This window comes from Typopeltis vanoorti, chromosome 16 (assembly GCF_054136105.1).
Source record: "Typopeltis vanoorti isolate ZY-2024b chromosome 16, IOZ_Tvanoo_1.0, whole genome shotgun sequence".
Classification (NCBI taxonomy): domain Eukaryota; kingdom Metazoa; phylum Arthropoda; class Arachnida; order Uropygi; family Thelyphonidae; genus Typopeltis; species Typopeltis vanoorti.
The window spans coordinates 17,992,441-18,018,392 of NC_143564.1; the positions used below are offsets into that span (position 1 = coordinate 17,992,441).

Genomic DNA, 25,952 nt, shown 5'->3' on the forward strand with positions numbered 1-25,952 from the left:
ATTGTAGTGCAGCTTGTTTCTCTGCATATATATATATGTGTGTATGCTCCAGATGATGACCTTGATATGAAGGTCGAAATGCCGAGTGTTCATTTTGGTTTATATTAAACTAAAGTTTTGCTCTAACACGGTTGTCTCCATAATTTTCCATAATGTATTCTGATCACCGTGTAAGCATGAAAGAAAGAATTCTGTTATATTATCTCTGGTATGCAGCACTTGCCTTGAATGGCTAATGAACAGGGTTATGTTTCTGTTGCAACATTATTGTTTGTGATATTTCAGTTACAAAAGTATAGCATATATATAATCCTTAGAATGCTCACTGAAATGTTAACATAACTAAAATGTGTGAATGAGATTTGTGCATTTCCAAATAATCTATGGTTGGTGCTGATGCCATGTAGAACCAAACAGATACCATTCATCAGAATGAATGTAGTTTTGGCACTCATCAATCCTATACAAAGGAATACACAATTGGCTCAAAGTACAAGAAGTTCCAGTAAGGAAATACCATGAGTAGACGTATTACTAACTATTATAATAACGGAATTAACTCGCATCAATTATTCCTTATTCGTAGAATTTTCACCTGAGTATCACAGGCATCATCAGTACAGGCACAAGGCTAATTAAACAATAACTGTTATATTCACAATTCCATTATTATAATAGTTAGTAATATGTCTACTCACGGTATTTCCTTACTGAAACTTATATCGAGACTTCACGAAGAATCTACAAATGCCAGATACGGTAAAGTATTAGTTAAGAAGGCGAACTGCAGTAACAGAATAATATTCCTAAAGCAATGTAAGTTGACACAGGTTATTCCTACCTGCTGTAAACTAAAAGAAGTTTTTAAGTCTCAAAGAACCCATCGGATTTATTTAAAGGTCAGTAGGTCACTGTTAAATTGCCAGCTACAAGAAACAAAGAAATCTCTTGCCCTTCTGAACAAAGAAATAATAGATATCAGGAACGCTATAAAACCAGTATTAGAGACTGAAAATTTTAACACCGTTTTATGCATTTCATCGATGTCATACCGAAAGGTTTTCAATGCTTCCTGTGATAGATTGAAATGCAAGTTTGATTCACTGGTGAGCCACCCCAAATCTAGCAATACTGTCATTGATACAGATAGAGTAGTGATCAACATATCAGGCCACCCACTGACAGACAGCGAACGTTTTGTTCTGTCAAAAGGGCATAATTTTGCTGTTGCTCCGAATAAAGTAAACATAATAGACTTTTTCCATAGTATAGACAGAGGTATTCGATCCTTACCCCAAAAAACAGCTAACAGAACAAGATTCGAGTGTATAAAAATTCTTTTTAATGGCAAGCCTCCACGGCTGACAAAAAGCGCTGAATTTGCTAAAAAATAACAAGAACCTAATTATTATGAAAGCTGACAAAGGGAAGGCTGTAGTCATCCAAGACAGAAGAGAATACGAGAGAAAAATATCACTGTTACTCCGCGACTATTTGACTTATAGGCTCCTCACTTCAGATCAGATCCTACTGGTAGTCAAATAAAAAAGCTTAATGCCCTTATAGAAAAAATATCGATATGGGATGAAGATAAAAAGAAAACACTAAAGACCTCCTTCGGGCGCCCACCGAGATTATATGGTCTTCCAAAAGTACATAAGCCAGGAATTCCATGAAGACCTGTTAGGTTGTCGCACTTACAAAATATCAAAATTTCTGTCAAATTTACTCACTTCTTCAATTAGAAGAACTGCTACATGTATAAAAAAATTCTGTGGACTTCAGAAATAAAATTTCCAATCTGCATCTAGACGATTCGGAGATTATGATTAGTCTAGATGTTTTTTCGCTATTTATGAATGTTCCGTTGGCAGACAGCATAGAATTACTGCACCAAGAATTTCCTCCAGACATTGTCAAATTATTTGAATTTGTAATAAAGTGCGTTTATTTTCCCTTCAAAAACCAGTTATACCAACAAATCGAAGGGACAGCAATGGGTAATCCAATATCTCCTGCTATTGCCAACTACTTCATGGAGCATTTCGAACAGCATATCTTTGACAACATTACACCCAGACCTAACATTTGGTTCAGATATGTGGATGACATTTTTGCCATATGGAAGGGCACCTCAGAAGAACTACAACTGTTTCTCTGAAAAATTAATGCACTTCATCCAAGGTACAATTCACCCTAGAAGTAGAAGTAAATAAGCAGTTAGCATTTCTAGACTTCTTGATTCGTCACCAACCAGATGGTTATCTAAAATTCACAGTCTATAGGAAAGAGACTAATACAGGCCAGTACATCCACGTTGAATCACATCACCATCCCAGCCAAAAGGCAGGTACTATAAAAACACTAGTTCATAGAGCCCACTGCTTTTGTTCTTCAGAAGAACGTTTACAAAAAAGAATTACAGTACATTAATTCCTCCTTCATATCCAATGGCTATAAGAAGTCCATAAAAAGAGCTTTAAGTAGTCATGCTTCAGCATCCTCTTCAAGTACAGAAGAACTTACACGTATACCTATCCCCTATGTACAAGGGGTTAGTGAACGCATAGCTAAGGTGCTAAAACCAGTAAATAAGTGTGTGGCTTTTTGACCCGTCAGAAAAATCTCCACTTTCCTAATGTCTCCAAAGGACAAGCTCCCACACCTCAGCTATCCAGGTGTCTACTAGATTCCCTACTCGTGTGGATTATCATATTTTGGAAAAACAGGAAGATCTGCTCAGGTCCGGTTAGAAGAACACCAGTCGTACATCCATTTATAAAGTACTTTATAAATCTTTCCTAACATATAACTGTATACACATATATATATTAAAAATTAAATAAAAATAAATAAAATTTAATTATAATAATTAAATAATTAAATTTAAATAATTAAAAAAATAAAAATAAATAAATAGTAATAATAATTAAATAAATTTATGAAATTTAACCTTAGCTACTTAGGAGGTGCTTTGTGAATATAACAGTTATTGTTTAATTAGCCTTGTACCTGTACTGATGATGCCTGTGATACTCAGGTGAAAATTCTACAAATAAAGAATAATTGACGTGAGTTAATTCCGTTATTATAATAGTAAAGTACAAGAAGTGACACTTACAAGGGGAAACTGATATACACTAGGTAAAGAAAGAGGAAATAGCCTGTCCTTGCATGGTGGGCAAAAAAATCAACATGTCTATTAAGTACAAATGGAGAGCAACTTAAACCACTTGAAGAAATTAGCAATCTGTTTGGAAATGCCCAAAATATAGAGAATCAGAACCCTCTCTCAATGGAACTCCTGCTGTAAAACAGCACTAAAGGAACAATTGAGCTTTACTCTGTAGTGCTGAATACAGGCTATTTTTCCATTCTTTACCTAGTACATGCTAAAGTCAGTCTCCTTTATATATGTAATGTCTGTATGCATATATATTGATCTGTGCATTGTTCCCTGAAGATGTTAGTTTGACTTTGGTGAAATATGGGAAATAATAATTAAATTATTTTAGTTATTATATAATCTACATTATCTCCTTTCTAAGAATGCCATTATAAGTAACAATCAATATATAAGTCAGAACACCAGAAATGCTTTATTCTGGTGTTTAATTTGAAAATAATTAAAATGATTTTTTGACACGAATGATATATATGTATGTATGTATGTATTCGTTATGATAATGCCATAGTACACTGCTTTCAGGATGTGTATGATACTATCAGGGACTAGTTTAAGTATCTCAAAAGTTTGCATATAATTCTTTTATATATAAAATAAAGAAATAAGTACACACACACTTATTTCTTTATTTAAGTATATTTTGACCCATCACTGTGAAAGGGAAAGAAAAAGAGGTAGTTCAGCTTCTTACAATTATTTAGTCCTTATCATGGTGATAACATAGAAAGGAAAACAGATTGGTTTAATGTGACAAAATACTGTTATAAATTATGGTTTTTATCATGCATGATAGCTTAATTTCAACAAGAGATATATTGAGAGGGAAGAAAGATAAATTCAAACTTTTAACACATCATTTATAGAAAAGTCATTAGTTCAATTTTATTACACGAGTTTTTTTTTTATGTATTTTATTATGCACAACAAATTTTCATATATTTCATAAATTTCATATATGCACAACACTCCATATATTTCACTATAGAATGCTTTTTTTGAACACAACATTTTTTAGACATACTGTTACACTCATGCATAAATAAAGGGTGGGTGGTCAAAATTAAAGTATCCCTGTTTAAGGCCTTGTGGAACACAATCCAGCGATTCAAATGCTGCGAAACTTTGCAGGAATATATTGATTGTGCACCGTGTGGAAGTGATGGGGGGGGGGGGGGGTAGTTCCAAAATTCACCACTGGAGACAATGTAAACACCAAATGCATGGTATTTGCATATCATGCAACTCAGCAGGCGCCAAGAGGGTTTAAAAAGATAGACACAGGATTTTTCCATTCATTCATTCTAGTTGGTAATACATTACACAGTGATGGCACTAATCTCGCCCCAACATGCTTTGCTTGTAGTACCTAAACGATTGCAATGCTCTTGCTGCACTCCGTGAATTTCGTCACCTGAAGAAATGTAGACGAGGTCCACCAGCTCCATGCTCTCTGCAATGAATGATTAGTCATTTTGAAGAAACAGGATCATTGGGAGTTAGACCTAGCAGAATCACATCACCATCAGCAGAAGTCACAAACTAATCAGTTCACAACAAATGAAGTTGCCACTGCCGTTGTGAAGCAGGCCATGAATAACAGTGCTGGTTCCTGCAGTGCATGTACTATATCAAGTACACTGCTTTCAGGATGTGTATGATACTATCAGGGACTAGTTTAAGTATCTCAAAAGTTTGCATATAATTCTTTTATATATAAAATAAAGAAATAAGTACACACACACTTATTTCTTTATTTAAGTATATTTTGACCCATCACTGTGAAAGGGAAAGAAAAAGAGGTAGTTCAGCTTCTTACAATTATTTAGTCCTTATCATGGTGATAACATAGAAAGGAAAACAGATTGGTTTAATGTGACAAAATACTGTTATAAATTATGGTTTTTATCATGCATGATAGCTTAATTTCAACAAGAGATATATTGAGAGGGAAGAAAGATAAATTCAAACTTTTAACACATCATTTATAGAAAAATATGTGCCTTACACAATTGTGTCTAGAAAATTCTACAGAAGATTTTGCATTTCTATCCATTCAAGATAATCCTGTGTCAGTCGACTTTCAAAGTCCTACTCGCAAGACTGAAAGTTGATTGACATTCACTTTAACATTCCTTGCTCAAGTGGAGCTGGACACTGCATAGCCATGGATGATTTTGTGAGAAGATGAGGCTCACAATCACCTGAAAGGAGCTGTGAATATCCACAATTGCCAGGTATGGGTTATGCAAAACTCATATGTAATCCAACAAATTCCTTTGTATTCACTCAAAATTACTGTCTAGTGTGGGTTTGCAATGTTAATATCAGATTTAATACCACTTTTCTTCATAATATGATCCATTATAATTATGCTATGCAGCCACTGTAAAACTTTTATACCTCCATATTTGACTTCTGACTGAATAATAATAATGGCAAGAACCGGCTGGATTTCTCTTCAAGACAAAGTCTTGCTGACTGTATTACTGTTAATAGCAACATCTTCACACTAGTTCAGAACACAATAATATAGAAATTTGAAATACAAAGTGATCCACATTTAATTTTGTGCTGAATAAAATATCAATATGATACTGAAAAAGATGTTTTATGAGTTTTAAAAAGAATCAATGTTCAGCTGCTTTCAGAGGCGAACTGTACTCAAATATATAAATACTGAACAGAAAATGAGTTGAAAATAATAACTAAAACACAGGAGACCCACTGGCAAAAGAGGCCTATAGTAAAGTAATCTACAAGAACAGAAAAATCAAAGCTCCATAGTAAACTCAAGAAGTTAAAGAGGCAGTCATGGAAAGAAGGCATATCCAAAAGTTTCCATCATGTAAGTCAGCATGTGCTCTGAGAGAAAGTGTAAGAAAGCAAAGCAATGTGTATAAGTAGCTATACAGTCATGGGAAGACTGGTAAGAATACAGAATATAATTATCTGGAAGGTTCTGATAATTGTTCTGGAGACTATTTAAAAAGCTACAAAGGAGGAAAGAGTGCTGTAAAAAAAAGAACAGGAATGATGATAAAGATAAAATGAAAATCGAATATAAACATAATTACTTCAAAAGACTGCTAAATGAAACAAGTAAAAAAAAATATATAATAAAAATATAAAAAAATGGTGGTAGAAAATATTTAAAAAAAAAAAGGAATACAATCAGGAGTACATATCAATACTTGAGACAGAAACCATCACCAAAAAACTGAAATGTGGAAAGGCAGTTGGAGCAGAAGATATCTGAAGAGAAATGCTAAAACATAAAAGTCTTATGTTGGCTACATTGCCAATTCGGAAGGTATGGTGAGAAGGTTGAATTTCTAATGACTAGAGCAGGACAATCAAACTATCCAGGTATAAAAAGAGAAATCAAACTGAACATTAGAATTACAAAGAAATTTCCATACTGAGCATTGTAGGTAAGATTTATCAAGTATACTGAGCAGATACTAGGAAAAATTGTGAAAGAGAAATTCAGGGAAGAACAAACTAGGTTTGGGCCAAACAGGGAGGTGGGGGGGGGAGTATGTGACAAGAAAAAAAGTTATTTAAAATACTATAATTATATAGTATAAATGGGACATTATATTAACCAACAATATTTAAGTATTCTTGTTTAATTTGCAAATCAGCAGTTAGAATTAGATATAGGAAGATGGTTTATATAAAATCAGGCTTAAAACAAGAGTGCACACTATCTCCACTGCTTGTTATCTACTACTTATATAGATCACATTATGAAGGAAACGGATATTAAACTGGTTATCAAATTGGGGATGTTACAGGTCTTTATGCAGATATTATACTGCTAAATAAGTCCTATAATAGTCTGGGGAATACTTTAGTTAAATGGAACAACTGCTGTTACAAATTTGGCATGAAAATCAGCAATAAAAAGACAGACTATGAAAATGACCATAACAGGTGCATCTTAAACTGGCAACCCACAGATCACATGAACCATTTCAGCTATTTAGGCACAATTTTTAGTGAGGATAACAAATGAAATATGGAAACAGACAACACAATAAACAAAATTGGTATGGTGAAGTGAACTGATGTAACATAGTATATAACAGTATATCCTGTACATCAAATGAATAACTTTATAAGGAGTAAGCAACAGACATGAGCCAAAACAAACTAGCTATATGTAATATAATATAGCATCTAAGTGCTGGGTTAGAAGTAGTACAGTTATGATTACAGCAGAGTAAACAGATGGCACCAATAGCACAATTGTATTAAAAAGATATTAGGAAGAAGTTTGACATCAGTATTCAGAAATGTGTGAGCAGAACTAATCTCAAGTGGAATGGTCACTTATACACAATAAAAAAAGAAAGGTGTTTGATTCCCAGATGAAAAGAGGAAGACCAAGAATGATTAGAATATCAAAATATAGAACTAAATATCTGACAATAGTGGAGTCTTGACAGATCAGGGACTAATTTGGAGGAAAACTGTTCATAGGAATTTAGTACTAATGTAAACTTTTCATGTAATTCTAACGTAGTATCCTGTACACCTCTTGTTGAGAGTACAAATCAAGAATTCGAATATGCCTTTCCAATGCTTCTCTAACCTTTTTTACATATGAGATTAACTGAGATAAAGGAAAATACAGCAACACTTCCAGAGTAGTTTTCTTATAAAGGCATGTGCACTAATATCTTATAGGTCTACTAACACTCTTGCCATCACAACTGAGATTTTCTTTTTCCAGGCTTTACTGCAAGACTTCCCTTTTTTATTTTCTTTCTTTTTTTTTCAAACTTCATTATCTAATTTGAAATAGCACACAATGTCAAAACTCCTAAATGCAAGTTCATGGCATCAAACATTCTCACAGTGCTGCTATTACCAGTAAAACTATTGAACTGCTACTGACAGTAAGGCTAGTTATTTCTAGGTTTACTATCAATGAATGTCATAATAATGAGTACAAACTGTGGGGCTGTTTCTGATTATCCTAAACCTTTTTTATGTTCATCAATTATAGTGTTGTAATGGTGATGTAAATAAAAAGTATTTTTTATGGTATTCTTTTCTGCATATTTTTCTTCAACTAATTTCCAAGTTACTTCATTTGGCATGGTTCTCCAGATTTTTGAAAAAGACAACTGTAATCATACCCATCCTCTGTATTGAAAATTTCACACTTGATTTCAAAATGGAAGTTTTGAAATAAGGGAAAAATAAGATCAGGATGAGAAATTAGGACAAGCTGTTGAAGAACAAAGCAATGAAAAAGAAAAGAAAAAGAAATAAACAAACAAGCTGACATTTAAAAAAATCATTTGAGAAGTTAATTTGATTTGCAATGATAGAAATAAAGGATGAAATTTAAAAATAATGAAAATTGTTACTGGCACTGCTGCAGTTTGTCAAAAAATATATAAGCAACCAACAAGCAAATAAAGTAAATCATTTTAAATACCATTCAACCAGAAAATACTGACTGTCAGCCTAGCTGGCAAAGTAAATAATGCTTCCACTCGCCATCTAATAGGTCATGGCCATTTCACTGTGGGCATGATACCAGTGAAAGTCTTTAAGTGAATGAACTACACAAACTTCATAAACTAGTGTGAGAACTACTCTGCTTACTGGAAGCCTGAAGTTGCATGTTTACTCTACAAAAGGGTTGCAGATTGTCTAGCTCTTTGTTTACTAAAAGTACTAATGTACAGCAATTTACAGCTTTTGTGGATAGAAATCATGTAAAAAGTTACATGATTTCTACATGATTGCATCAGTCAGCTCTTCAACCAATTATGCCACTCATCTCAGAAGTCTATCAAACAATACATATGCACAATTACATTTAAATACAATATTATTAATATATTATTTTTATGTTGTAAGATCAATTTTAGTCACCATTCTCTACTACACTCCATTTAAACATCATAACACACGCATACACATGGAAAGTCTAAGGTGTTTAGTAAAAAGATTAGAATACTGCCCTCATTTAATACGAATGTAATTCAAATACAGATTTCACTAATTATTATTAGTCAAATGTCATAATGAAATTATGATAACTGATAACAGTTCTTATGAGAATGTAATGATCTGTAACAAGAGAAACATTTGATGATGACAGTATATATAAGAATATGAAAACATACTAAGACATATCAAAAAATAACAGGATTACCTGTTGCTTAGTTTATTTTCTCTAGTTTGCACTACTTTTAAGGGCTTGTTAATTTTGGGCCACATGGTTGCTGAAAAATATCACTTGCAATAAAATATTACTAAAAATTAAAACCTGTATCAAATTTGCAATTAAATCACATACAGTATTTTAAAAACATTTCAAAAATAGTAATTCTTTTCATGACTTGTGAATCAGAGATGAATTTTTCATCATCAAATTCCTTATATGTACCCTTAGAAGAGAAGATATATATATATATATATATATATATATATATATATATATACACACACACACACACATACAGGATATTATAGAGCTATATAAAAAGTTTAAATCAGTACTTACTAACTTACTATCAACAATTATTTCTAAATTAATCTGTTATCTACATGACTCCAGTACTATCAGATCAAATATTTTGTCTTCCTCCCTGGTCTCTTTCCTGCCATCCTGGAAATAAATGCCTCTTTTGCTAACCTTTTCTGTCCCATTCTGTTTATATGACTATACCAAGTGAGGTTAGCTTTCATACACTAATGAATGTTAACAACGTCAAGTTCCTTCCATTTATTCTCATTTATATGATTCCACCATTGATACCATTTGTTCATCTCCTAATATTTCTCATAACTTTCATATCTGTAGTCTCCAGTCATTTATCAAGTGTTTCATTTCTAATCCAGCTCTCAGACCTATAAGTTAAAATTGGTCTGAACATTGTCTTGTACATAGCTAATTTAGTGTTTTGACTAATTTTTCTCACATTCTGCATAAATAAATTCAAAGGATTTCCTACAATACCATATTCAGCATTAATTTAACCTTACTATCTTTCTGAATCTGGTTCCCAATGATGAGGCCTCAATAAAGATCGAAACCTGTCTGGGTAGTGACCATTCTCATAATGCATACATCTGAGAGGAAGTGTGCTTTGCATTATGGGATACCAAGGCAAATGATGTGAAGTCAACAGCCTCTATATACAAGTAGCATAGTCATGAATGCATTTCATGTGTAAACTTTGTTTGCCTTACACTCAGGTAAAGGATTAAACTAGAAACTAGAAAGAAAAGATCTCCAGTATTGTTTTATTACCTCACTATTAATCAGATTGGATGTAGTGTCATTTTTCACTAATATCCTCTAAAAGATACCATAACATTACGATAAAAAGATTTTTTCATTATTAACATTATTTTGTTATTAACATTGTTTATTTGTTATGCCAGAAAAAAAAAAAATTGTATATGTATGTGACTAAGTTCATAAATATTCCATTCAGAAAAGGTTATATGCTGAACTACAAAGCAGGAAATTATGACCAACTGAGGAGTATACTGAGTTCAGTGGAATGGAATCGGTTGCTGGATGGGAAGAATATCGACAGTGCATGGGAAGCATTTAAACAATACTTAAATTATGCGATATCAGAATGTATCCCAAGAGTTTGAAGAATAAATAGGGATAGGAGTCAAATGGATGTACAATCTTAAAAAGCAAGAGATTCGAAAAGCATGATGTGGAAGGAATCATCCTTATGCAGAATACCATGTGCATAAGGATGATCTCTGTTATGAAAATTATAAGCAGCAGGCTAGAATAGTCACAACTGTTGTACAGAAAGCAAAGTCTGAGTATGAAAAAGAAACTGGCTCTGTGTGCTAAACACAACTCAGAAGAATTCTATCGATATGCTGCAAATAAAAGAAAGAATGAATATGAAAGAATAACTCTTCTAAATCCAGCCTGCTCTCTTGTATTCTCTTGTCTGCAGTCTGCATGACACATTTGAACAACTTGCAGATCTCATTTCTTTTGTAGGGCCTTATACATGTAAACATCTTTGCACATATTTCATGGGTACAAACTGCAACATTTCCATTACAAAGCACATTCCCCCTCATTAACACAGTGATATAACATTGTCGCTCTTACACTCACTTTCTCACCATTCCTCCCTTTATAATTAGTTTCCATTACTCTGTGTTAAGTCTCATACCAGTTATTATGCCTTTGGCTTGCATGGCCAATTTCTTTTCATACTCCATTTTAGCTTTCCTCACAATACTTGTTACTTTTCAGGCCTGAGCTTTATATATTTCATAACTCCTCTCACTCTTATTCCCACGATATTCTTCCCACATCATTATCTTGTGGATCTCTTGCTTAATAAGTTTGCACATCTATTTCACTCCCAACCTATTTATTCTTAGAACACTAGGGATACATTCAGATACTGCCTCATTTAAGCAGTTTTTTTTCAAAGATTCCCATGCATTGCTGACATTTTTCCCATTCAGTAACTGATACCATGGGACTAAAGATAGTATTCTCCTAAGTTGATCATAATGTATTAATTGGAGCATCAATCCAATTAGATACTTCTCAAGATGTCACCAATTGGTAGTAAAATAGCCATATCTTGATAGAGACCCCCCCCCCTGATGCTATGAGCAAATCTAACACTCTTTGTCAAGGTCATTCTTTCATATCTTTAATTATTAATTAAAATTAAACAGTAGATGTTCCCTATAGTGAACCTTAAGGAATAGAGAAATAATTTGTAATAGCACAAGGTTCACTATAATAAATTTAGGAGTAAAAGATTGATCCCTTCCCAGTCCATTCTTGTGAAACAAAGGAAATTGCAGAAAAATGTTTATGTATAGCAGAAACCATACATAAACAAAGGAAATTGTGTTGAAAGTTTATTTTTCACTTGGTTAGAGTATAATAAATTTAGTTTAATCCTTTATCCAAGTGTGAGCAAACAAAGCTTGCACCTGAAAGTATCTTCAGGACTGGGGTAAGGTGGTACAACACCAGGACAACTCATTGCAAAGGTGGAGCAAACTACCAACACTCCTATCTCAGTATCTCCCATAATGCAAAACACATCTCCTTGCGGATATGTCTAATGTTAGAGATGACCTGCTAATGCTTCTGCCTGGTATCTCCACTTGAGCCTGGCTCCCACTGAAGAGACCTCAATAAAGGTCGAAACTAGTCTGGGTAGTGGCCCTTCCCTTAATGCATAACGTTAGACATATCTGCAAGGAGATGTGTTTTGCATTATGGGAGATACTGAGATAGGAGTGTTGGTAACTTGCTCCACCTATGCAATGAGTTTCCCTGGTGTTGTACCACCTTACCCCAGTCCTGAAGATACTTTCAGGCGCAAACTTTGTTTGCTCACACTTGGATAAAGGATTAAACTAAATTTATTATATTAAAAAGGAAATTGTGGGAAATACAACAAAAGAAATGTAAGAAACAAAAACAAAGGAAATGGTGGGAAATCATAATGATATCAGAACACAAAGTATTTGAAGGAACCAGATATTATTAAAGCCAGCCATGATGCAGCTATGCCATATCATGCCGGTCTCAAGTCAGGATAAATAGGAGATGGCTGAATGAAGAGCTAGCAACCTGTCTTCATAAAAAAAAGGGCTTTGCTATGAAAACCAGGATCACAGAAAAATCTGATCAAAACTAACCCTAAATGAAGATGAATGGTTGAGAATGACTTCCCCTAGTCTCTTATGGAGACTAGGGAAATGAGGAATACAACAGAAAATTCAGACAAGACACCAAAACCAAAAAGAGAGAGACAAATTATTTGGAGTAAAAAAAAAAAATATGAACTGGATGTTGGAATGTGAGGATTATGCATGAAACATCAAACACAGCCAATACAGCTGAAGACATGAAAGACTACAAAATTGAAATACTGAGAATAATTGAGACAAGATGGAATGGACAGGAACTGATCTAGCTGAGTTCAGGAGAATCAATAATATACTCTGGAAACAAAGACAGTGAACATGCAAAAGGAGTGGCAATAATGATTTACAGTAAAGTAAGAACTGCAATGGTAGAATGGGAGCCAATTACAAAAGGATTTAACTCACGATTCTATAAAGTGACAATTATAAATGTATATGCACCAACTAATAATGTAGATGAAAAAGTAAAATATGAATCTTCTGATATATTTCAAAAAACAATTGATGACACAAATCCTAGAGATGGGGGGATCTAAATGCTAAAATATGAAATGATCGTAGATGTAGCAAAAATGATAGTGGGAACATAAAGTATAGAAATATAAATGAGAATGGAGAGATGTTACTGGATTTCTGCAAAGTAACATGGAGAGCACCAAATAGAATAATTTATAACAAAATTGATCATAAAAGGTTAAAAAAGCTTATATAAACCATTTTTTAATAATAGGAGAAATTAAAATAAGATTAATGACCTTAAAGAAAGTAATGGGCTAAAACAATGTATAACACAAATAAACTAAAAAAATATGGAAACTAAAACGAAATATGCAGTAGAGATTAAAAACAGACATGATGTTCTTACTCAGACTAGTCAGAATAAAGTGAAGAGTTCAAAAGGACTGAAGAAATGTGAACAAGTATTAAAAGCATATACCATGAAGCCACAGAAAAAATACTAGGAATACATAGAGGAAAAGGCAAAGAATGGATATCTTCACACACAAAACTCCAAACTGAAGAAAGAAATACATAAAGAGATTAAGAAAAATGTGAGAAAAGATAAGAGTTTACTGAAAACCTACTAAATGAAGAAGAATTTGCAGCTAGCTAATAGAGGTCATACTAACACATTATATAATATTTTATGAGAACAATGACAGGCAAAAAAAGAAGAGGAGGAGATATTATTAAAGACAAACAAGGAAATAAAAAAGCAATAATTAAAAGAAAACAGAAAGATGGGTAGAGGACTTCAAAGAGATAATGAATAGAGAAAAACCTGAAAAAAAAATTTAAATACCAGAAAGAAAAGGGAAAAATATTAAAAATAGACACCAAGAAATAAAAAAAAAAAGCACTAAAAGAAAGTAAAAATAGAAAATCAGCTGGTATGGATGATATACCAAATGAACTATTAAAAGCAGATACACAGTAGATTTAATGGTGAACATATTCTGTCCATTTCTTAACTAAATATGGATGCAGGAAGAACGGCCAGATGAATGGAATATTGGGTTAATGATCAAAATACTAGAAAAAGGAAAGTTAATTGATTACAGTAATTGGGTCCGTGAGGTTAGCCTAGTGGCTTTGTGCTTCGCAACCATATGCCTGGGGAAGGAATGTCCTAGGTTCGATTCCCGTCAATGACGTGAGGAGCTTAAGGATCTTCCTCAGTCATAGCCAAGTCAGTCGATCTTGGGCATGGACAGCAGGGTTTTTTTCTGCCAGTTTATCTGGAGTTTTTCATCCCACAAGCAGACAAACCGGCCCCATGAACACACAAGTTACAGTCATATATACTTATGGCAAGGAAGGCAACGGGAAACCACCCTGTGTCACTATCTCCCTAGTAATCAGCTATAACCCTCTCAAAGAGAGGAAGCCACAGGATTAGGACAGTAATTGGAGAGGAATATCATTATTAAACATAACGTCATGTATAGATCAAATAGCAACACTCAGAATAACAACAACAAAACAGTCAATAGAATGGCAGACAAATCTTTATATCAGCTTGATTTTGAAAAAGATTTTAACAGCATTAACAAAGAAGCAATATGGAAATAAATGACATATTATGGCATACCATGTGAAATTATCAACATAGTTAAAAATATATAAAAAATATAAAATACAGATCATACGCAATAGAGAACTTTCAGAAAAGTTTTAAATTAAAACAGGAGTTAGTCAGGGCTGCATTCTCTCCCCAACAATATTTCTTATTGTTGTAGACTGTGTTATGAGAAATGCCATGAAAAATACCAAAGGAATGCAGTGGAATTTAATAGAACTACAATACCTGGATTTTGCAGATGATATGTTTGCTTGCACATACACAACAACATATGAAAGAAAAACAATAAAACTCAATGAAGAAGCCTTGACTGTTAGATTAAGAATAAATAAAATGAAAAAAAACTAATGAAAATAAAAAAAAAAAGAAGACATAGTATTGGATAATCAGATTTTAGAAACAGCAGAGAAATTTAAATTTAAGAAATTTAATAGAAAAAAACTGCAAAGTTTTGTAAATAAATGTTTAAGAAGAATTCTACAAATATAATAGCCAGAAAAGATATCTAATAAAGAATTATGGCAAAAAAAAACAAACAAAAACCAATAATGTAAGACATCAGTCAGAGTAAATGGAGATGGATAGAGCATGTACTAAGAAAACCTGAAAAAGACAAAGTCAAGCAAGTATCACGGTGGAATCCACAAAAAATGAGGAAGAGAAGTAGACCAAAGATGAGTTGGTAGAGTAGTGGTAAAAGAAGAGCTCAGAAAGATTGGAAAGAAAAAGAATTGGACACAGATGAAGAGAGAAGCACAAAATAGTCAGATGGAGATCTGTGGTAGCCCTATGCTCCCAATGAAGAGGAATAAGTAAGATATTATTACCTTCGGAACTTTATGATATCAATGACTCATCATGAAGCCTGTGTCACAAACACAGCTCCTCATGCCTGCCTTAAATGCATTCATGTTCTCTGCAGTCACCACACTGAGACATTCCAGTCATTGACCACTCTCTTTTCAAAAACATGCATCCCACTCCATTCTATAAATAACCTCTTCAATGTTAATATGACAATAATCCCTTACCAACTGTTTGATAAGGAATTATTGACTGCCCCACCCCTCCTCCTATCCACTAGATAGCATTTTCCCAGAGAACAGAAACCACCTTGTTAGTTGCCTCTGGATCCTTTTCCAATATCTTTCATCCTTTTGAAAACCAGGTGACCAAATCTGTGCACAGTAGTTCACATGTAGCCTAATCAAAGCCTTATACAATGGAATTATCATATTCTCCTTATATCTATAAGTCAGTGTCCTATGCATCATTGTCATAATTTGTTATGCTGTCCTCACAAATTTAGCGATGACCTCTAAATTTTAGGCCCATATCCACCAACACCCTCAGATCTCTTATTTCTTCCATCTCCTCCAATATATTCCCACCAAATGTATATGCTACATCCTATCCTTGTTTCCTTAATTTTAAAATCTTACACTTTGCTACCATGAACTGGCAACCTCACTCTGGTGCCCATTCAGTCAATCTATTCAAGTCTTCTTTGCAAAGCCACGACATTTGCTCCACTCCTCATTGTTCTTACCAACTTTGCATCATACGTAAACAACTGAATATCCCCATTCAAGCCTTCCCCATTATCAATAACATACTAGTTAAACAGCAATGGCACTAAAAAGGGACCCTGGAAGCACACTACCAGTGACTTCTCTCTTCTGGGATATTGCTCCCCATAAACAAACTTGCTGCTAATATCATATAGCCAATCTCCAAAGATTAAACCAATCTATTGTCCAACCCGATCCATTCCAATTTTAACTATCAACTTATTATGTGGCAACCTATCAAAAGCTTTGTAACTAAGTATACCACTGTATGTACCTGTGTCACCTTATTGTAATAAGTAAGCAGATTACTAAAATGAGCTTTCTTTAGCAAATCCATGTTGTTCATCAAAGAGAATGCCACTGCTGTCAACCCAGTTCTGGATCTTGGGCCTATCCAACACTTTAACCACCAAATTTGACACATAAATTTTCCCATAATTTGGAGCTTGAGTCGTGTCATCTCTTTCTTATGAAGTAGTACAATCTTGCACGCCTTCTGCTTCTTTGGAATTCTTAAACAAGTATATCAAGGCAGTGTGAGCAAGTTCCATGTTTGGTCTCTAAAGCAGGATTTCCAGATTAAGTACAAAATAAATTTTTAAAAAAATACAAAAATATATAATATTAATAAAAATATTTTAAATCCTTAACCCATCACAATACGAATATACTATAGGTTTACAACTTTTTGTGGCTGGGAAACAAACACAAAAATTCAGCTTTTACTTACAATGTAAAAGCACACAGTAAAAAGGATGACATCAGATCAAGTTCATAAGATGCATATAATCTTAAAAATGATCACACTAATATACTATGCAAACATAATATTCAATATGTATATTTTAAATTTGAATTTAAGAGACTATTGCTCAATAAAAATATAAGGTATTATATACTTGATAACATTTTCTACCTCTGTTAACATTTGCTTTACCACTCTAGACTTGCAAGTACTAATATCATGGGATCCTATTTACCATTGAAAAAAAAAAAGCCAATAGTTCAGAACAGTGCTATCTAGTATTAAAACCTAAAAAAAAAAAATAAACTCATAAAAGTGATTACATGGGCTCTACAGAGGCACGTATCTTTTATTAGTTTGGTATTATGACTGTGCATCCTTAGGGTTATAAGTGTATAAGACCTTGAAGGCTGCAGACTAATATAATTTTTCTTTATTATACTTTTGAATTTAGCTTAAAACAAGATACACTCATAGAAAATGGATGGTAGCATTTCCAATCGAATAAATTACTTCATTTGATATCTGATTTTCAAATGAATGCAGATTAGTTCTGATTTTAGATAATGGAAAAGGTAAAAGGGAAAGCCTTTTTTTGCAAAAACCTTGTTGAAAAGAGAATAAGAGTAAATGTTATCAAGTATATGTTACCAATATTTGTTTTAAGTGAATCTTGAAAAGGCCTTTGATAGAGTGAACTACAAGAAAATGCTTAATACTAAAGAATAAGGACAGTGACTGTAAAGATAAAAAACAATTCATGAACTATACAGAAACCAAGAAAGTATGTTGGTCAATGTTGTCCTTTTTCTCCCTTACATTTCAACACAACACAATCCTACAGAAATGTACAGTACATAATTTTAATTGCATCAAACTGGATTCAACTATATAATATACCAATTCATGGCCTATAAAGATCAGCAGTTTTCTCAGAAGTAATTTCAATCTTGTATCCATCTGAACAATGAATTCATAGAAAAAATGGTCACATCCAGGCCAGGTTGGCTGTGATATTCAATCTCCAACTATCAGGCTGCAGATTTGAATCCAGCTATAGATGTTTTCCAAGCCCAAATTTGAAGACATGCTAAAAAAACAGAAGTACACAAGTGAGAGTGATCTCAAGGTATGACCAAGGTGGACTTTAAATACTGACAGGCACTGATGCTCTCTGAGAAGGCTGGTTATCTTCATCTAGCCACCACACCTTAGAGAATCTATATTTAGAAATATGAACCACAAGAAATTCTATACTTATTTCCACACCACACAGAATGGAGCATGCCATGAATCTAAATGGAAGAAATGCCACCCAGAAGCCTTTGTTGACAGTAACAAACATGTACTGCTAAATGGAATGGAAAAAAACACAAAACTTGACTATGGAGCAATGGAAAATTGATCCTGTGGGATGACATGCCAAGTTCTTCTAGTCTGATGGATACATGTGAGTAAGAAGAATGCATAGAGAATTTAAAAAAAAAAAAAAAAAAAAAAAAAAAAATCAGTATGTGTTGTCCCAATAATGAAGTTTGTAGATTAGGACAATTTTAAGATATACCCTTACAATTTTAACAAAGTAATGCTCCACATGACAAAGCAATGGCTATAAACATTTGGTATGAAAAGAATAACCGTGCAGTTACCCATATGAAGCTCTGACTTGAGAACATGTACATGTTTATTTTATAGAATATCCATAGGATGAACTGGAATGTAGAATTAGGGCATGGTCGAGATGACATGATCTTGGTTAGTTGTTTAAGATCATGTCATCTTGGCCATGTTGGAAAGTTAATTGTTTCACAGAGTCCCAAATAGCTTGAGTTTTTCTTGCAGACAGTACTTGGATAACAGCAGACCCAATGCACATCACAACTTCATCATGTTGGTTTTTATTTTTTTTTTATTTTATCTCTTCTCAAGTAACCCCAAACCAATCGGGAATGGATACTGAAAAAATTATTATTATGCGACACCCTCTAGGGAGTCCAAAGATTCATTGAGGGAGGGTACCTATTCTACAACTCTCCATCTCCACCACTCAAATCCACTAACTACAACAAACAGCAACTATCTTCATCATCTACACAGTGGTTGCCAAAGTGGTTAATATAACATTGTTAAGGGTTGATAGAAAAATATAACACATCATTGTACGGGTAATATTTAATTCAGTAAACTTGGATTACCTCCATCCTGAATGACAACGCAATTAAGAGTGAATTGTGGGAACAGTGACATGAATAGGACCTGTAAGATGGAGCAAGGTCATGAAAATAGTTACAGAGGCCAATCAAGTAGGCCAAAATGACGTATTTACCAATAAACTGATGTCTGTGGTTCCCGTCCAGCCAGCGTGGCGGGAGTGAGATTGCAACATGTATGTGGTTGCTTATTTATTTATACTTACACGTATTCGATCCCAGTCTCATTTTTGCACATCGACATACAAGTGAGCGTTAATGTTCTAAAATTCATCAACATATATATTACAATTCAATCACTATTCATTCACGAACTAAACTTCTCTATGTTGAAGAGAAGAGCAGGGCTGGTAGTAACACCAGTGATATTAATACCAGTATATTAATAGTAATATAATAATATATACTATATTATACATACAATAAACACTGTAACTATAAAACAAACAATCGAAAAACTCACATAATCTTTTTTTTGCTTGTCCTCCTATTATAATTATGTAATAGTAAAATAGAGGGGGTCGATAAAAAGTCAAGAAACTCTTGAAGGGGTCGATGGTCAAAGAAGTTTGGCGACCCCTGATCTACACCAATGCCAACCACCACCACCACTAGTATTTTCACAGACAATCACAAACACCCATGCTGGGATTCGAATTTGCAATCTTTTGGCTGGAGAGTGGATATACTAACCACTCTGCCAACAAGGTTGGCAGCATAAATTCATTTTATAATTAAGCAGGTGGGATTGGAATTAAACCAATGCAACTTAAGCTATGGAGCCAAATGAAATAAGCAAATATTGTTTGTCATTGCCTATTTTGCTATAAAATAACAAAGGATATTTATTATCTTAAAATAATAATAATAAAAAAAAATCCAATGCAAGTTTAGACTTTTTTTGGTACTCAGAAAAGAAATATTAACCTGGAGGAGGGGTCTTCTTTTGATTATTCCAAACAACAAGTACCTTGACCAAACTTGGAGCTTGCACCACTTTTTGAATAACTTGAAATAAACTCTCTAAACGGTCGTATGTTAGAATAACAGCTGTGAAACCTTGGGATTTTGGTGTAACAACTGGCAAGAATAGGGGAGATGATGTTCCTAGCTATAAATTTAAACAAAACATAAACATAACTATTGTAGAAACAGCTCAAATATGAAATGAAATCATCTCTTTTCAATTACGATTCTTTTTAACAATCATAGCAATAAGAAAACCACAGTAATGAGATTTTCATATTGTAAATTTTTAATGCCTGTAACAATTATATATTTTCATTTGTCATAATTCTGTCTAATAATTATATCTGAGGTATACTATTTTTTTTTTTTTTTGAAAGCCAAAAATCAATTTATCCACTTTTAGAAACCTAATTCACAAATTCCTGAATTTGTATAATTCAGGAATTAATATGTTAATGTTACTGATATTTATACTGATATAAACTAGGTTTCAAGAGTTTCGAAATTGCTCCCTTCTAACCATTCACATGTGCATGATGAATGAACCGACTGACAGTGAAAATATGACAACAGAGTTAATCTGTTATTGAGAGTATACTGTTGTATTTTACAGCAGTATACTCTCAATACATTGTACAAGTGTGATTAGCATTGCACAAGTGTGATTAATTTATAAAAAATGGAAACTCAGCAGTTCTATTAGAAATGGAAACGGAACAAAAGTGGATCAAAGGGTGGCTAATGGATAAACATAAGAGATGTAGTTAATAGAAATGAGTCTACGAGAAGGCATGTGATTAGTGGTGTGCCACAGAGCTCTGTATTCGGTCACTGCTATTTAACTTGTACATTAATGATATAGGAAATAATCTAAGTGGAAATATTCAGTTATTTTTTGATGATGTAAAACTTGGTAGAGTAATAGTTAATAAGGGGATGATATTAAGGATGGCCACTAAGTGGCAAACACTGTTGGAGACATGCTATCATTTTAGCTCCTGCTTCTCTCCTGTTTTTTGTGGTTTTTTCTTAGAGTAGGGCCTAGTATTTATGCACAGTCTTTTCAGCTTTCTATCAATTCTACTTTTTTTTTGCTCTCATGTGTGTGTTTGGATATAGTGACATGTTTTCTGGAAAAATTTTACTGATTCTGCCCAGTAAAAGTCAGTCAGCTTAGTGTCAGAGCTTCTTTTTTGACCTATAGCCTGCAAAAGATAGCATCACTATGCTAGCCATATAGCTTCTATTACAACTGAAGCAGAAGACCACAGACTCCCTACCATTTTACTGCAAGTAACAGCATATGAAACAAATCGATAGTTTACATTGGGTATGCCCCAATGAGCCAGGAATTCACCATTCTATCATATTTGTTATGACTATGATATGCTATACTATATACTATCGCTTCCTTAAGATAAGATACATAAAATCTTCATTTGATGTGATAATTCTATATGTTAATCTTCAACAGTGCAAATTCATCAGTCATGCAGTTTCTTCTTTATGCAAATTCAGTAGTCGAATGAAAAACTAGGTTTCTACAGTTAAGAACTTGCTCCTGGCTTAGCTTTTACACGTTCATGATGAACCAATTGCCAGTGAAAATCTGACATCAGAACTAATCTGTTACTCGGAATATATTGCTGGCTTTCAACCTAATGCACAATTGTGATTAATTTATAAAAGAAGAAAACCTAGCAGATCTATTTGAAATGGAACAATCACTATATTCATAAGTTAATGTTTTATGTTGATGTTGAAAGTTTCTCTAAATCCAGAGTAATTTAATAAAAAGGTGGCACACCATTTGGCAACTCCTATAGGTAGAGGTGACCTTGCTAATGCTTCTGCCTGGTATCTCCACTTGGGCCTGGCTCCCACTGAAGAGACCTCAATAAAGGTCGAAACTAGTCTGGGTTGTGGCCCTTCCCTTAATGCATAACATTATACATATCTGCAAGGAGATGTGTTCTGCATTATGGGAGCTAATGAGATAGGAGTGATGTTAGCTTGCTCCACCTTTGCAACGAGTTGCCCGGTGTTGTACCACCTTAACCCAGTCCTGAAGATACTTTCAAGCGCAAACTTTGTTTGCTCACACTTGGATAAAGGATTAAACTAAATTTATTATTAACTGTTTTAATTGATTACTGTCTAGTGAAGCTCTTTTAGATGTGACTTTAGTGTGTGAAGGCAGAAGTCTAAGGGCTCACAGAATAGTGCTATCAGCATGCAGTCCATTCTTTTGCAGCTTATTTATTAAAAATTCCTATACACATTGTGATCCTTAAGAACATAAAATATGTTTGGAAATGATTGTGGAATTTATGTACAAGGGTAAAGTGAATATTAACCAGTTGTCTACACTCATTAATACTGCTGAAAGTCAATAATACAACATACAAATTACTACACATGAAATGAAAACATTCACAAAAATAGTTGATAAAACAAAAATTTATATATGTGGGAAATTTTCCCTCTTGGTTGCAATGTATATAATATGGGATATATTATTAAAAGACTTAAGGAATTGAACAACGTAGTTAAGAATATAAATTAAATTATACTTTAATAAATATTTCCGATATTTCAGCAACGTCACGTTGCCATCTTCTAAAAGAACTTACAAAAGAAGGCATGTGCACGTAGGCACTACAACACTGTAACTGAGAATGAAGAGATGAAGCTATTGTTCTCCTAAAAGTGCTGATGGTGCCCTCTAGCGGGCTAAGTAGGCTTACATCAGCAGACCTTCTTGGCCGTTGGGCTGAAGGTCTGCTGATGTAAGCCTCCCAAATTTGGGGCAGTCGCATACAACCAAATTTGTTGAAGGTTGGAGAGTTTCTTAGGGCTGAGGCTGATTCCATAAATAGTCTTTCGAATTTGTATTTGCTACGGTGTATTGTTGTTCAATTCCTTAAGTGTTTTAATAATGCATAACCAATGTATAAGCCTGTCTACAAGAATATAGGATATAATATACATAGTTAGGTGGAATATAAAGAAAATTCAGAATATAAAGAAAATAACATAAAACTATTACAGCATTATGTAGAACAATTCAGTAACAGCATGAAGGAGTGAACAAAAGTCAATATTGTATATGTGTATGTATATATATATATATATATATATATATATATATATATATATATATATATATATATATATCCATTTAGTCTATAATTATTAACCAAAGGTTTATTTTGTATATAGTCATTCCTCAACTTACAATGTACACAACTTATGACCATGCACAAGTACAACAGTCAAAGATTATTTATGAGACCTGATGGCCTAACCTCTCCAAATTAACTTTATGGTTAACTAACCCATAGAGGGCTCCTTGTTAGGACATTAATTCTGTGTCTATTACAAATTGAATTGTTTCTAATGTTTTAGTGTAGTGCTTGTCAGTTATAATTTGTACTCTGATGATGCAGGGTAGAAAACAAGTGAAATATTAGTAATTGCAATAAATTAAGATAATTTTTCATATCTTGGTGTTGTTTATACTGTGAAGCACTAATACGAATAACATCAACAGGCAATTAGCATAAGTTGCTTATTTTTTTATAGGTGTAAACTATTTTTTTTTTTTCAGGAGTCCATATACAACTGGTGGCGGGATACTTTGCAAATGCCACATATAAAAACTGTATTTATTCATACACAACTACATGATAATTTTATTTTTGTTTCTTTGTGAAAAAAAAGTTTGTAGCTACAATGACGAAGTGAAAAAAAAAAAAATAACAGGAACAAGAAAAAATAAATAAATAAGCTGCATAGGAATGTTAGTGCAACATTGGTGTCACTAGCTTCTAATGAGCTGGCTGTTCCCTTCCCTACATACACAGAATGAGAAATTTTCGACCAGAGTAAGCATTTTCAAGAGAAAATACTATTGGCACCAAAGGTAAGTTTACACATTAGGCCAATGGTAGTCAACATTTAAATTTCTTTTAATTTAAATGATTATTCAATACATGATTGTTCTTTCCAAAGTCTTAATAATGAATGCTGAACAACATAACAATGAAAGAAAGGATTCCTATAGAATTATGTTATGATTTATGAGAAAAACCTTCAGTAGCAGGACTAGTAGATTTTAAGTCGATAAAAAAAATAAAAACAAATCAGCTAATGCCTTTTATTTCTATCTAGCTTTTAGAGACTGAGTGGTCAGTTCAATCTCCACCAGTAATTCTACCAGTAGCCAGAGATAGTTGGCCCATGTCTATCACTAATTATAGGCAGAATTGATGAAGAGACAGGCAAACAAGATTCTAAGTTGTTAGACTATATTATAAATGCAACAGAAAAAAAAAAAAAGAAAAAAATTAAAGAGACAACTTATAAAAGCTTTATAACAAAGTGAAAAACTATTATGTATTCGTAATTACCATTACATTATTTGAACATAATGTAATGTTCAAATATTCAAATATGAATATTTGAACTGTATGTTCAAATCAAAGATACATAATGAATATGGTCAAACCATAAAGCTGAATTTCAGAGTGGGTAATGGTTGCAGACCATGATTAAAACTACTTTCAATAATCACATAGAAAGGTAGATGAATCTTCCCATAAGTATATATATGTTATGAATTAATGGAAGGAAGAAATAATATCCAACATAAGATAAAAGGGTTTGGATTATTACAAACTGACAATTTTTTCCACAATCTACTGATAGAAAATAAAGGTGTTATATATTTTAATATTAAAACTATTTTAAAAAACAGTTTGAAGCAAAAACTGCAAACCTTTAGAGGAGCATTATTCCAGTCTTCATATGAACGAGATGTATGAGGAAACACACGGTCGTTAAGAATTTGCAGGACTGTAGTTGCGATCTTTTTCATACTACTAAAATAGTTTTCCCACAAAAAACACACTTGCTGTCTCTTTTCTGATATATGGTCATCAGATATTGATTTTAAGATGTGGATTATTTCTGACAAATCATCTTCATAGAGAATTATTGATGCCCTACATGTGGATATAATCATGAACTTATGATCAAAAACAGTTCTGTTTTTACATTCTAAATGAAGCATTACACACATGCATATCCCAATTTATTCATTATTGAAAACTAGAATGTAATTTACACTATTCCCATAAGAAATAATGCAATTAGAATATGTGCATGTGGGAGGTAATATGCAAGCAAGAACACAAATACCAAATTTTATTATGCAAAATGCAGCTATGAATCATGACACATTACAATACCTAAATGAAATGGACCAGCATGAAATTTTTGGTTCAGGTCAGGAAGTCTTCAGTTTTTAAAAACTGAAGACTTCCTGAATTTTTATCAATTAGTACAGTTTAATTTAAGACTTAGGCTAAATTTAGCTCGATTGGCTAAATTTAGCTAAATTAATTTAGCTCAAGTATAATAGGGTCAGTGTGTATTAGCTAACTTCTGATACAGCACTATGTATTTGTACCTTCGGTTATCTGACCAGAAA

The 25,952-nt window shown here is 33.2% G+C and overlaps 1 protein-coding gene across 1 annotated transcript in view; it reads right to left on the minus strand.

The window, feature by feature from the left end:
- The window catches only part of sotv (exostosin glycosyltransferase sotv), a 159,711-nt gene that overhangs the window by 37,555 nt on the left and 96,204 nt on the right, over positions 1-25,952 (minus strand). Inside the window, exons 7-9 of the mRNA XM_090405934.1 lie at positions 25,239-25,464; positions 20,417-20,600; positions 9,366-9,435 (exon numbers count right to left, since the gene is read on the minus strand). Coding sequence (XP_090262060.1) covers positions 9,366-9,435; positions 20,417-20,600; positions 25,239-25,464 — 480 coding nt within the window. The remainder of the gene's footprint in view (positions 1-9,365; positions 9,436-20,416; positions 20,601-25,238; positions 25,465-25,952) is intronic.